At 37.0% G+C, this 14,393-nt stretch overlaps 1 protein-coding gene and 1 long non-coding RNA gene across 7 annotated transcripts in view; one reads left to right on the top strand and one right to left on the bottom strand.

Annotated features, from left to right (window-relative positions):
* Positions 1-14,393, bottom strand: part of LOC105465403 (uncharacterized) — a 210,121-nt gene that overhangs the window by 126,699 nt on the left and 69,029 nt on the right. For all 3 annotated transcript variants that reach the window (XR_011617005.1, XR_977526.3, XR_977525.3), the window contains exons 3-4: positions 14,113-14,167; positions 8,236-8,345 (exon numbers count right to left, since the gene is read on the bottom strand). This is a non-coding gene — a long non-coding RNA (uncharacterized lncRNA). The remainder of the gene's footprint in view (positions 1-8,235; positions 8,346-14,112; positions 14,168-14,393) is intronic.
* The window catches only part of LOC105465439 (carbohydrate sulfotransferase 9), a 326,845-nt gene that overhangs the window by 52,629 nt on the left and 259,823 nt on the right, over positions 1-14,393 (top strand). For 2 of the 4 annotated variants that reach the window (XM_071085509.1, XM_071085508.1), the window contains exon 2: positions 13,101-13,325. In XM_071085509.1, the coding sequence (XP_070941610.1) occupies positions 13,196-13,325 (130 nt within the window). In that variant the 5' untranslated portion in view covers positions 13,101-13,195. The remainder of the gene's footprint in view (positions 1-13,100; positions 13,326-14,393) is intronic. The other 2 variants (XM_071085510.1, XM_071085511.1) reach the window with 1 other exon arrangement.

The raw sequence follows: 14,393 nt of genomic DNA on the forward strand, positions 1-14,393 counted from the left end.
TATAGAGTTTTATGTTAGCCATTGAATTTTACTGTTGTATGGAAAGCAGTATTATTCTTTCTGTAAAAGACACACTACAATAACAACACATCAGATGCCTAGATAATATATGATGAAGCAAAAAAATCAATCTTCCAAATAGGTATTGATTGCTAATCATTAACAGAAATAGCTATGTCACATATCTGGCATAAGGAAGGAGGGTTCTCTATGAATATAATACTTCTAGAAGGATTTTATTGTTATGAGCAGAAGGGGGAATTTAGAAATAATGTAATATATAGGTGACAACATATTTTATCTAGATAATAACCAAAACATATTTATCTACATTTTATTGTCTCACCATAAAAATATTATTTGAAAATATATATAGACACTGTTTAATATTGAGCAATACCAAACATTTTGTATAAATTATTTGTCACAATAATTTGTTGCATAGATGTAGCCTTAACTATTTGACATTAAGTACAGAAGTTGCTATTTTACTGTAAATATTTATATTTCAAAACCAGCTTGATCCATTCTGCTTTGTATTGTGGCTAATAGTCTAATTTGAACTACTTTTTACTCATATGAAGTATGTGGAGAGATCAAAATGACTTTCTAGCATTCTGTTGCCTATTAACTCTTAAATGCTGCTTGGCTGCTCATTTTTGTTTACTTGTTTTTTTCTAGATCTTTTGAAAATATATGTAATGCTATGAAGCTTTTAAAAATCTTTGTCTCTGTCTCTTTCTCCTGCATTATCCTGTTTTTGGAATATCTCACTATCTTCAGTCACAACACCCCACCAAACTCACTCGATTTTATGTATGATACGACATCCCCCAAAAGGAAATTTCTTCTGTTTAATCAACATGAAAAACTCATGTACTGTCATCATTGAAACAGAAAATGAAAATTTAAATTAGTATTGATTATATACATAGTATGCAAAATATCTTATTTTTATTTAAGGTTAAAGAGCATATCTCACATACACTTTTTCTTTTCTGGCATTTCAAACTAATGGGAGGGATACTAAATTTCTCATCTTTCAGTTCCTTTCTTCAGAATCCTTTGGTCCTTTTTGATTTTTCTCTCAATACTGTGAACAGTGGCGAAATCATCTTTTCAGGCTCATCTTTTTTCACTTTATTTTTTTTTTTTTGGCCATATTTCATAGTTAACCCTCATTCCTACTGTTCCTTAAATCCTTTCCTTGTACTTCTTTATTACTGTATATTAAAACTTTGTTTTCATGTATATAGTGTGATAATATCCTATCTTGGTTTCTTAATCACATGTTTTTTATAATATATTTCCTGCTTCATGATCTTTTCCTTTGAATTATTTTTTATATCTTGTATTTTCATGTCATGTGAACTGAAAGAATCCCCCAAGGTTCTAACATTTAACCTGCTTTATTCTCCCATTTTACCTATGGATGCATTCAAGTTTAGCCACCATTTATATAGTGCTGATTCTCATAACACTGTTTGTCCATTTAATCATGCTTGGATTATTGTATCTATTTCTGAGCCCTGGATTTACAAAAAGTCATTAACAAACTAGAATATATCTGGGGAGGATGATTAAACTGATTGAATGCTCCTAAACCATGTTCCATATGAAATGGCTGAAGGAATTGTGTATATTTATTGTTTATCCTGGAGTAAAAAAGATTGAGTGTAGACAGGATAATTGTTTTCAATAATTGGAAAGTCTTTCATGTAAAGGAGAAAACAGATTTGTTATGAGTTGTTCCAGAAAGCTCAACTAGAGCAACCTGTACAAATTATAAAGAGATAGGTTCAAATATTCTCTAATGAAGATCAGGTATTACATCTTACTCATTTTGGCTTTGCAACATTCTCTAGCACAGGACCTTAGTCATATTTGGGCCTAATAGGTGTTTATTGATTGATCTGAATCGGCATGAATTGAAAGACTACACCTCTCTACCGGTAAATAGACTGTCTCTTGAAGTAAAAGTATCCAATCTTTCCACGAAGAATTATTGATTACCTACAATGTAGCTGTCCCTGTGCTAAGCATCTGGAATATAAAGATATTAACATCTTAATGTTGTAGATCATTTCTATGGGCAAAGCATTCTTCTAAACATTTAACATGTACTAACTTATTTTGCAGCAGCCTCATATGGTAGGGGCTTTTATTATCCCCAATTTAGATGTAACTGAAGCACACAGAGGTTACTTTTTTTTTTTTTCTGTTAAGACAGAGTCTCACTCTGTTACCCAGGTTGAAGTGCAGTGCTGTGACCTTGGCTCACTGAAACCTCTGCCTCCCAGGCTCAAGGGATTCTCGTGCTTCAGCCTCCCGAGTAGCTGGAATTACAGGAGCGCACTACCACGCCGGCTAATTTTTATATTTTCAGTAGAGACAGGGTTTCACTGTGTTGGCCAGGCTGGTCTCAAACCCCTGACCTGAAGTGATCCATCCACCTCAACCTCCCAAAGTACTGGAATTACAGGCGGGAGCCACCACACCCGGCCACATAGAGGTTACTTAATTAGCTGTGTCACAGAGCTAGTAAGTGGTCAAGTTGTGATTTGAATTCAGGCAGTCAGGCTCCAGAATCTGCATACTGAACCGCTGTAATAAACCTCCTCCAAGAACAAGGCAAGATGTGCATATAAACCAAAGGACAGAAAGATTTTTCTATTGTACTATAATCTAGTATAGTTCTTTTCTGGTGATTCCCTGGCCAATTGCTAATCTGTCAACTTGAATGCCTGTGGCCTTCTTTATTTTCAGTCAGCTTGCACACCGTGTCCAGGTGATCTTCCCCCAAAGCAAAGCTGATCATTCAACTCCTTTGTCCACAGCACAAATCTATTCATTCTTCTTGTCCACAGAACAAATGTAATCACCATAATTTAGACACCAAGGCCCTCTGTGGTCTGTCTCCATCTGTACCTCTTACCTTATCTCTCCCTGAACCCTGAATTTGACCATGTGCTTAAATGAGATTTCTTGTCGGAAAAGAAAACAAGGTTATTGTGAAAATTAAGTTAAATAATCAATATAAAATGCTTAGAGTAGTAGCACCAAGAATATAATAACTGCTTAAGAAATGTTTGCATATTTATTTTCATTTATTTCTGATTATTCTGCAAAAATTGCTGTACCCTAACTAGCACTTATTTTTAGTTCCATCACTATACCTTAAAATTGCTTCATAATAAAATTGAGAAATAAAAATGTATTGGCTTGCCTAATTTACAAATTCAGAGGCAGGGTGGGTCTAGTTAGGGTCCAGTGAGAACTTTTCCTCTGTTTCTCTGCAGGTTTCTCAGCTTAGCCTCCTCTGTGTTGGCTTATTTTTCAGACTGGCTTTCATCAAGGCAGTCAGAGAGCTGCCAGCAACAGCAGGAACTACATGCTTTCTTATTCACATTCACTAGGAGATAAAATATTACTTCCCATAACCAACCAACTGAGGCTCTGAGCTTCATTCTCAGATCACCTACAAAACAATCACTGCAGCCTGGGAAACCCTGAGTCACCTGGTGTAGTGGGTTGAATGGTGACCCCAAAAAGATATGTCCACATTCTAACACCCAGAACCTGTGATTTTATTTGGCAAAAGAGTCTTTGCTGATGTAATTAAGTTAAGGATCTCAAAATGAGATCATGCCGGATTAGCTGGATGGGCCCTAAATCTAAGGACAAGTATCTTTATAAGATACAGGACAGAAGAAAAGGCACACACACACACAGATAGAGAGAGAGAGAGATAAAGAAAGACAGAGAGACAGAGACAAAGGGAAAGCAAGAGAGAGGAAAAGCCATGTGAAGTGGAAGGCAGAGACTAGATCTATGCAACCACATGCCTGGAGTCACCAGAAACCTAAAGAGGCAAACAAGATTCTGTCCTTGCCTCCAAGGGGAGTGTGGCCCTAATCACACCTTGATTTCAGACATCTGGCCTCCAGAACTGTAAGAGAATACATTTCTGTTGTTTTAAGCCACTGTATTTGTGGTCATTTATGTCTGCCACAGGAAACTAATGTAAGTGGTCATTCCTGAACCAACTATTTTGACAAGGAGCATAGGATTACACTGTTGGGATTACACTATATCAGGCCCATTGCTGGAGCTGGAGGTGGGGGCAATCCATTCCAAACTGTGTAACTTCCACACAGAGGAGCAGAATGGATATTAGAGCAGCAACACAGCATCCACTTCAGTATCCTTTAATTCCACTTTCTGCTGGTAACCTACTCATTTCTATTGGTTATAACACAATGGATCCCAATCATGGTCTTTATTCAAGAGCTTTATTCAGCACTTTTTAGTTTACATGATTAATTATGACATAACTAAAACTTGATCATTTCATCTGAGTTGCTAACTGACTTACCCAATCCATAGTTATCTTAGCTCATCAGACACATCCCTCACTAACTCCTTCAAGTCATCTTAGATATGTCCACCCATATTACCATTTTTTTTGTACTACCACAGACAAATCCCAGGACTCCAAAAAGTTTTTAAAGGGTTCCCTTTAAAATCTTCTATCTCTATTTTCATTGGTCTCTTTAATAAAACATAATTTGAGTCCAGAGGTACCTTACATGTTACTTAATGCAATGATGATTCTCAACATATGTTGGTTAACATTGATCCTGATGATGCTTAACTGGCATGTAAGTGCATGCTACATATTCTTGTGACTGTGTTTAAACAAATGTCAAATATTTTTCTTTCACCCAAATTTAATGCTTTTAAATTCTTTAAAACTTTGAAATCTTTAGAATGGGGAACAAGCAGACTTGAGGGATGGGATGAACAAATCATTTGGCAATAACCTCTGTGTTTTTCCAGTCTCTAATGCAGATGTGTACAATGGCCTTTGGTTTTACCTTGTGCTGTCTTTAAAGATAGACTATTGTTGCTTAAAAAGAGAAAAGAAAAAGACTCTACACTGAATACTAGAATGTAAAATATGAGTTTAAAACTTTTTCTTCTAAAACAAAGAATATAAAGGCAAAGGCTTGTCTTGTTAAAAATTTTAATTATAATTAAATCTTAATCACAACAGCTAAAAGTAGAAGATACCTGTTAAATAAATTATAGAGAAAATCCAAGCAACAAGATGTATAAGGAAGCACCTATAAATTAGTGTCTAGAAAAAGGATATATTTCTGTGTTCTGTATGACAAAACACAGTGAATAGTTGAGTTATTACAGGAATAGCCCATGAAACACTGTATCTGAGAAACCATTTGAAAAATATGGGAAAAAATCCCAGCAGGATTTAACCCATTCAAAGCGATTTTACTACTGTCTTCTTTCAGAATGATACTTTACAAATGGCATTGTACTGTGTTCATTTTCTTTGCTGCTATAACAGATTATCACAAATTGGGTGGCTTAAAACAATGCAAATGCATTGTCTTACAGTTCTGTAGGTCAGAAGTCTGACGGGGCTAAAATTGAGGTGTCAGCAGGACTGCAGTCCCTTCTATAGCTCTGGGTAGAATCTGTTTCCTTGTCTTTTTTAGCTGCTAGAGGCCACCTACATTCCCTGGCTCATGGTTCCCTTTCTTTATCCCTCAAATGAACAAAAGTGAGTCCAGTCCTTCTTAATATCACATCACTCTGACTTCCTCCTTTGCCCACTCTTCCATTCTTCAAGACTCTGTGATTACAGATGATCCAGCGTGATCTCCCTATGTTAAGGTTGGCCTATTAGCAAACTTTATTCCATCTGCAAACTTAATTCTCCATTGTCATGTAATGTCACATATTCACAGGTTCCAGTGATTAGGAACTTTTGGGGGACTCATTATTCTGCTTGCCACATGTACCATTGTCTAATTCCTGGTCTTGGTAACTGTACTGTGCTTTATGTGAGGTGTTATCCTTCGAGGAAAATGGATAAAAGGTATGCAGGGACTCTGCGCTATTTTTACAACGTCTATGTAAGTCTAAAATTATCTCAAAATCAAAGTTTAAACAATCCCACTTTTTTTGAGAATTGAGTGAAAATGTATAGAAATGATTACAAAATTTCAGGAATTACACAATATATTAAAATAGATTAAAATGGGGTTATTTAACTTCTAAACTAGTAAATGAAAAAATAAATGATAAAGGTTATATTCTTTACATAGTAAATACTTACTATTTATGGTTGTTACACATTTTACAAAGACCTACATGAGTATTATCTCAGTTTCTTTCCCTTTAAATAAACCAATGCCCACAATTGACTAAATATCATTAAACTACATACCACAGTTTAATTTTACTATGGTTGATAGAAACAATACATTTTCAAAATGTTTATGTGCCTACCAAGCCTATCAAATGAAAATCTAAACCCCTTAAGCCAATTTATACTAAGGTGCTTTATAATACATTTCATACTGTTTTTATAGTTTTCTAAAAGACCATCACATTCTGTTTTACTTAATATTTTGTAAAGCTGTTGGAAACATAGGGCAGATTTTATTGACCTGTTTTTACAGACAAAGAAAATTAGGACTGAAAAGTTACATGAAGGTTTCTGGTCAAGAAAGACAAGTGTATTTATATTTGGGTATTCTAGTCTGCTCCCTAAACAAACCAAAGGCAGATCAAATTTAAAAATGAAAAAGCAAGAAGACATAACCACACTCAAAGTCAAGAACAGAAGTAAACTAACAAAAATGGTGAAATGGGTTGAAATTGTAAGCCTGTTAGACTTTAAATTTGGAAGCTGCTGGAACAGCTAGAAGATTAACTCCTAAGTTAGAGCTGGGAGGCAGGCTCACTGATTGAAGACAAAGACAGGGACTAAGGTACCAATCTATGCCCCAATGAGAAAGAAGATGGAAGTAAAAGAATGGTAGCAATCTCCACCTGGAGCTGTAGTGTTTGGAATGTGCTAGGCTTAGAGAAGCAGACTCAGACACAGACACAGAAGCACTGGAAAACCAGCTAATCTCCAGACTAACTCTCTTGTCAACAGTAGTACCAATGTCACTCTGGCTCAGGGGACACCAAGCCAACGATGGGAAAACAGCTCTGAAAAAAAGCCCAAAGAGCATTTTGGAGATAACTGCCAAATTGTTTGATAAGGAAGGAAGTGACAAAAAGAAGATAAAGAGGAAGAAAAAAAAAATCAAAAGCCTTTCACTAAAATGAATGTAAACATCAGATTTTAAAATAAATAAATTAATGCTAAGAAAGGCCACAAAACTACAAGTAAAATTTAACTTTTATATTGCAGTCTGACAAAAACTTAGAAATATATTTTAAATATGCAAAGAGATAAAGGATAATTTTCAATTAAAGGGTATATAACTTGAAAAGCAAAGAAAAATGAAACTTGAACAAGTGAATATGAAATAAGTAGGAATAGAATATTAGAAATAAAAAATATGGCATTAGGAAAAATACAACAGGCAAAATAAACACTAAGATATAGATAAAGACAGAGAAATTGCTAAGTTGCAAAATGGCTCAGAAGAATTTACTCAGATTACTGCTTAAGAAAAAAGGAACATTTGAAAATAAATGGCAGAGCAGTTGAAAACCTTGTGAGGTATATTGAAAGGTGTCAACATTCAGTAAGAGTTTCAGAAAAATACAATGTAAAAAACAAACAAAAAAAAGCTGAAAATAGTTTGTAAAGACAACTTCAGCAATCCCATTACTGGATATATACCCAGTAATATAAATCATTCTATCATAAAGACAAGCACATGTTTGTTCATTGCAACACTATTCACAATAGCAAAGACATGGAATTGACCTAAATGCCCATCAGTGATACACTGGATAAAGAAAATGTGGTACGTCTATACCATGGAATACTATGCAACCATAAAAAATAATGAGATCATATCCTTTGTGGAAACGTGGATGGAGCTAGAGGCCATTATCCTTAGCAAACTAACCCAGGAACAGAAAACCAAATACCGCATGTTCTCAGTTATAAGTAGGTGCTCAGTGATGAGAACATGTGGACACAGAGGGGACCAGCAGACACTGGAGCCTATTGGAGGCTGGAGTTTGGGAGGATAAAGAGGGTCAGGAAAAATAACTAATGAGTACTAGGCTTAATACCTGGGTGACAAAATAATCTGTATGACAAACTCCTGTTACCTGAATTTGCTTATTTAACAAACCTGGATTTATACCCCTGAACTTAAAATAAGTTGGAAAAAAAAAAAAAAGAAATAGTATAGTATTGAATCAATAGAACGGAACAGTGTCCAGGTAAATACACACCTACATAGGTGATCGCTGGAGGAGTTTACAGAGGAAGGAGTCACTGGGGAAAGAGGTTGAGGATAAGATCGGACTGGGGAGGTGTTGATGGAGTTGCGTTTCACCGGAACCTGGAAAAGATAGTGGCAAAAGTGAGGACTCTTGCTTTTCAGAGACAGAGGCAAAGATGTGTGGGTGTGGACCGATGAAGGTAAACTTGTAAGGGATGGTAGTAAACGGAGGGAGTTCATCCCTGCTGGTCTCTGTTTACTCCGAGAGTGGGAAGGAGATAGAGGATGGTGCAGCTGCTATGGAAGTGGGAGAAGGAGTGGGCTACGAACACTCATCTGGAACAACAAGCCCCTGACTCCTGGTTTCTTTTCTGCTAAATTGCCTGCATCATTTGGTCCAAACCGATCTTCCCTCAAACCCACCACTCCTTCCCTAAAATCATAAATGTCTGCTAAACTGGGAAACTCATGAATTCCTTTATGTGAATTGCCTTCAGCAAGTAATTTATTGCTATACTTAAGTCCCAAATTACTTCCGTTTGTAGCCACAATTATTTAAAAAAACAATTTTTAAACTTTTGGAATAGAGATGACAGAATGAAATGATTATATTTCTTTTCATAATTGTTAGAGATAAACAAAAAGATATGTAAATGAAAATATTTTAAACAAAGAAACATAGACCCTATCTTTTAGTATTTCTTCGTATTTCTTCATTTGGAGGTTAGGACTAAGGATTTACAAATACACCTATAAAAAGTATCAATTACCTGTATTTTGTTATTGGAGCTCCAAATTCCATTCAATGCAACAAGTTGTTAAGTACCTTTTAGGCTCAAGATACTGTGTTTATGGGAAGGGAGAAGAAGGAGCTGTACAAAATACAGGAAGCCTTTGGCTGTGGAAATGTATAATGCTCTTACATAAAGCAGCATTATTCCAAGTAATTTCAATCTCCAGTAGTCCGCACTTTTTCCGCAGGCTTGGAGATAGATATATGATTTCCAAATAGGTGTGTTTTCCCATCACAGCTGACCTTCAGGTTTGCTTGAAGCAATCCTGCCGCTCCTACCACCTCACCTTTGTTTAATGAGAGCCATTTCCTAATGCCAACGTTGGGTTAATGGACTGAGATGGGAGAAAATCAAACATATCTCTCCATTTTACACCAGATTGTCTTTACGCCTTGTGGCTTTAATCACTCAATCCTACTCACATCTGCCATAATAACAATTATGGGTTTTCTACTGCTTTCTCACCCAGGAGGATATGTCAGAGGATAGCAACATCTCCTGAAGAAAGGAAGGGCAAATTCTTAATCTTTTTTTAGCGTCATAGGTAATAATTTTCTTCTGCAAACCCCCAAGGAGTACTCCTTTTGTCTCTTACACCCACCATTCCCACAGGTTCATGGCTCTGCTTTGATTTACGAGTTTTCTTCTAGCCTTTTCTCTTCTGAGATAAGTTTTAATTATGTAGACAGATTGTAAAAGTCTCTTTCTTCTTGTAAACAACTATTTCTTTGTTAGTACTAGATTTTGTTTAACTGGTTTCCTCCTATCTGAATCTTCTTATGTACCCAGGAATTATGTCTGTTCATTGTTTAATGGCAGCATCAAGAGAAGAGAAAGCTGGCTTCATTTCATAGCTTCCCTTGAGGGATTCAATTTGGAACACCTCAAATTGCAAATCTCCCTTAGGAACTGTTCTTTGTTACATATGTTTGGAAACCCATAATATTTTAGTTTAGATTCAATATAAGAGCAAAGTATCACCCATCAAATAAGCAGTATGATAATACTCTCTACTCTTCTACTTACTTAAAAACTTTCTTTACTATTTGAATCAAGGAAATGCCTAAAATCCTCAAAAGCACTAGTGAAGTGTTAAACAGTTGCCCCTTCCTCAGAGAACTCAGAGAATTGGATTTGAGAAAGCATCTTAGGTAGCGCTGACAAATAGCTCTTACCCTGGCCCCTTCCAGGTCAGAGCTAAAATATAAAGAAAATAAGTATTCAGACCAGGGGCAGTGGCTCACGCCTGTAATCCCAGCACTTTGGGAGGCTGAGGCGGGTGGATTGCCTGAGGTCAGGAGTTCAAGACCAGCCTGGCCAACATGGTGAAACTGAGTCTCTACTGAAAATACAAAAGTTAGCTGGGCATGGCTCGCAGCTGTAGTCCCAGCTACTCGGGAGGCTGAGGCAGGAAAATTGCTTGAACCTGGGAGGTGGAGGTTGCGGTGAGCCAAGATTGCACCACTGCACTCCAGCCTGGGTGACAGAGCGAGACTCCATCTCCAAAACAAAAAAAACAAAAACAAAAAACAGAAGAGAAGTATTCACGACATGACATTTTTTTCATTCTGCATAAAAACTTTTAACTGTTTGGTGTTTTTTTTTTCCTAATCAAGAAATCATTCTAATTCCTTAGGTACATTCACTTCCAGTTCTGACCTTCTTATATTGTCTTTGAAGCCCATTTGTGTGAGAATTGGTTTTTTATTTTGTTTTTTTTTTTTTGAGACAGGATCTTGCTGTGTTGCCCAGGGTGGAGTGTAGTGGCACAGTCACAGCTCACTGCAGCCACAGCCTTTCAGGCTCAAGGGAAATGCCAGCCCCAAGGACTATAGAAACTCAGGGGTGACAGGAGGGCTCCCATTGAGTCATCTCATGTTTTGATTTCTGAGGCCACTTTTTAAGCTCCTTTAAGAGATAAGGAATTCTCTCACCACAAAGTTAAATGTGGTGTCATGGATATCAGCTATAGTTTGGTTTTTGGTTTGTTTGTTTGTTTGTTTGTTTTTTATTTGAGACAGAGTCTCACTCTGTTGCCTAGGCTGAAGTGCAGTGGCCTGATCATGGTTCACTGCAGCCTCCACCATCCTGGGCTCAAGTGATCCTCCCACCTGAGGCTCTCCAGTAGCTGGGACTATAGGCACATGGCACCACGCTGGGCTAATTTTAAAATCTATTTTATTTTTTGTAGAGACAGGGTTTCACCATGCTGCCCAGGCTGGTCTTTTTTTTTTTTTTTTTTTTTGAGACGGAGTCTCACGCTGTTGCCCAGGCTGGAGTGCAGTGGCGCGATCTCGGCTCACTGCAAGCTCCGCCTCCTGGGTTCACACCATTCTCCTGCCTCAGCCTCCTGAGTAGCTGGGACTACAGGCGCCCGCCACCGCGCCCGGCTAATTTTTTGTATTTTTAGTAGAGACGGGGTTTCACTGTGGTCTCGATCTCCTGACCTTGTGATCCACCCACCTCGGCCTCCCAAAGTGCTGGGATTACAGGCTTGAGCCACCGCGCCCGGCCCAGGCTGGTCTTGAACTCTTGAGGTCAAGCAGTCCTCCTGCCTCAGCCTTCCAAAGTGTTAGGATTACAGGCATGAGCCACCTCGCCAGCCCTGAAAATTGGTTTTGCCAAGAATACCTAAATATTATCCTTTAACCAGACAAGCAATTTCCCACAGCAGTTTTTAACTTTTAACTGGCACCCCGTAAAACACCTCTTAAACAGGCAAAATCAATATTTTCCCTCAAAGACTCTCCTCAAAGATTTTGAGGCAATGGAATAGAAGAGATAACTTTTTGATGCAGGAATGTGCATGGTATCTTCACACTGAAGAAACATTTATTCAGCTCACCCATAGGGGTTGTGTTCTGTGGCCAAGGAACAGAGCCAGGGTTTCTGGCCAGCATTAGATACAAAGCCACGACCTTGGTCCCATTAGCCGGGCTGCTCACCAGGTGAGCTCACCAGGCAGGTTACTGCATACTTGTGTGGCAGTTCATTGGGAACAGGGAGTCTTTTTGTTTGTTTGTTTTTTCTATGTTTATTTTTATTTTATTTTACTTTAAGTTCCGGGATACATGTGCAGAACATGCAGATTGTTACATCGGTATACCTGTGCCATGGTGGTTTGCTGCATCTATCAACCCATCATCTAGGATTTAAGCACTGCATGCATTGGGGATTTGTCCAAATGCTCTCCCTCCCCTTGCCCCCATCCCCTGACAGGCCCTGGTGTGTGATGTTCCTCTCCCGGCATCCATGTGTTCTCACTGGGGAACAGAGATTCTTAATGTGGGTTTCAGTGAAGGTACATGGACACTTTGCCGTTTTATGCAAGATTTTGTATGTGATTATACTTTTCTAAAGAGAGGACTCACATTTTCATCAGATTCTCAAAAATGGATGTGATTTTTTTTAAAATAAAAAGTTAAGATTATATTAAACGAGATTGTTCTAAAAGAAAGTCTTTTCAGTATTTTTAAAAAATAAAATAGCTCTTTATTACTGAGGTAGATTTCAGTGATTTCATGTTATTGTGGGAGGGGTCCTTGAACCCTGACCTTTTAATATTTTTCTTTTTATTCCTCTGAAGGATTTTAAATGTGCCCTTTAAATTGGAGAAATCTGTTACTTTATATGAGAGAAAAATGATAGAGTACAGCTTCCATTTTTGAACTTTATATATTCTTAACACAGGAGGTGATTTTTTCCTTACGTTCTGCAAACATGTTTTTCAAAACCCATCCTTTAACAACCCATTCTGTTATTCTTCCTACTCGCAATTATTTTAAGTTATCCCAAACCTTACTTTACACTTTACAATATAGGAGGACTGAAGTCTGGCCAGACTTTGCCTAACTAAATGTTAGGATGTTACTTATAAACTGTAGGATAATACATTCCTTAGATAAGATAAAAGTATGCAATAGAAAATCGCCATTCTAAGAACACCTTCTAGAGTCATGTCTTCAGAGCATTGGTGTGCACATTAAGTCTTCAGCGTTGTTGAGATACTGCATATTTATACCATATTTGAGAATTAATGTTAGCAGACATGTACAATGTAGATTTCTTTTTAAAATTCTAGGTTACTTTATGGAATGGGCCCTTAGAGAACAAGAAAAGACTGAAGTTTTACAGGAAAACAAATCGTGTGGTCTTCAGATTCTGAAATGAGGAGAAATGCAGCCATTTGAAATGGTCATGAACCCCAAACAAGTCTTCCTCTCTGTGCTGATATTTGGAGTAGCTGGGCTACTCCTCTTCATGTATTTGCAAGTCTGGATTGAAGAACAACACACAGGTAACACATGTGCGTTTTCTTCTCTTTTAATTGTAACAATAATAGCTATTTTAAATTAGTTGTGATGCTTATTCATATATTAAGAATCACAATATTTTCAACAACAAAAAATGAGTCATAAGCTAAACTTGCCAGCTCCTAAAAGGAAGGAAAATTATACAACTCTGGTAGGCATTTGTTTGGTGGCTTAACAATGGGAATTTTTGTTATCTCAGTGGGGAATAGTCGTGCTCCCATAGTCCAGAGAGAACTGCTTGTAGAGAATTTGTCTTCAAAAGTATAGCATTTATCCTACTTCTTGTCTGTCCGTGGAGCATCAGGCATAAGCCTAAAAGGAGGTGAATGTACGGCAGGCTGTCCTTTAATTCCTTCTTAATTTATGTGGATACTCAAAATTGGTATAAATATCATTTAATACCTTTATTATAAAGGAGGGGTTGGCAAATCTTTTCCATAAAGGACTGGGTCATAAATATTTTACTCTTTGCAGGCCATAGCATCTCTACCACAACTACTCAACTCTGATAATATATCAAGAAAATGTCATAGATTACATGTAAACAAATGGATCAGGCTGTGTTCCAATAAAACTTTATTTACAAAAACAGCTGGTGGGCAAGATTTGGTCCACCGGCAATAGTTTACTGATCCCTGCTGTGCTCATCTTGTACTTTTGTTTTTTAATTTGCAATTGCTGCACATTGGAGGCACTCAATTACTGTTAAAAATGATTGTATTTATAATTATAGTATTATTAAAGTAAAAGACTTAGAATATCATAGAAATTTATACATACAGTTGTTGTGAAGTTCTGATGGCTTCCATTGGTAGAAATAGACTATGGCTTATGACTGTTAAGGATAATAAAGTAAAAACAAAAGAATTATTTCTCAATTGTCTCCAATTGTGGCCCATTTTCAAGTTATTCTAGATATAAAACCCTTTAGAATCTTCTCCAAAAGACAATTTAATACTGAGTTACAACTATGATTATTTTTTAAATTGTTTCCATTTTTAAATTCCTTTCTTTGGTTTATCCTCATACTTTTTTTTTTTTTTTTCATGAGACAAGATTTT

This window comes from Macaca nemestrina, chromosome 19 (genome assembly GCF_043159975.1).
Source record: "Macaca nemestrina isolate mMacNem1 chromosome 19, mMacNem.hap1, whole genome shotgun sequence".
Taxonomy (NCBI): domain Eukaryota; kingdom Metazoa; phylum Chordata; class Mammalia; order Primates; family Cercopithecidae; genus Macaca; species Macaca nemestrina.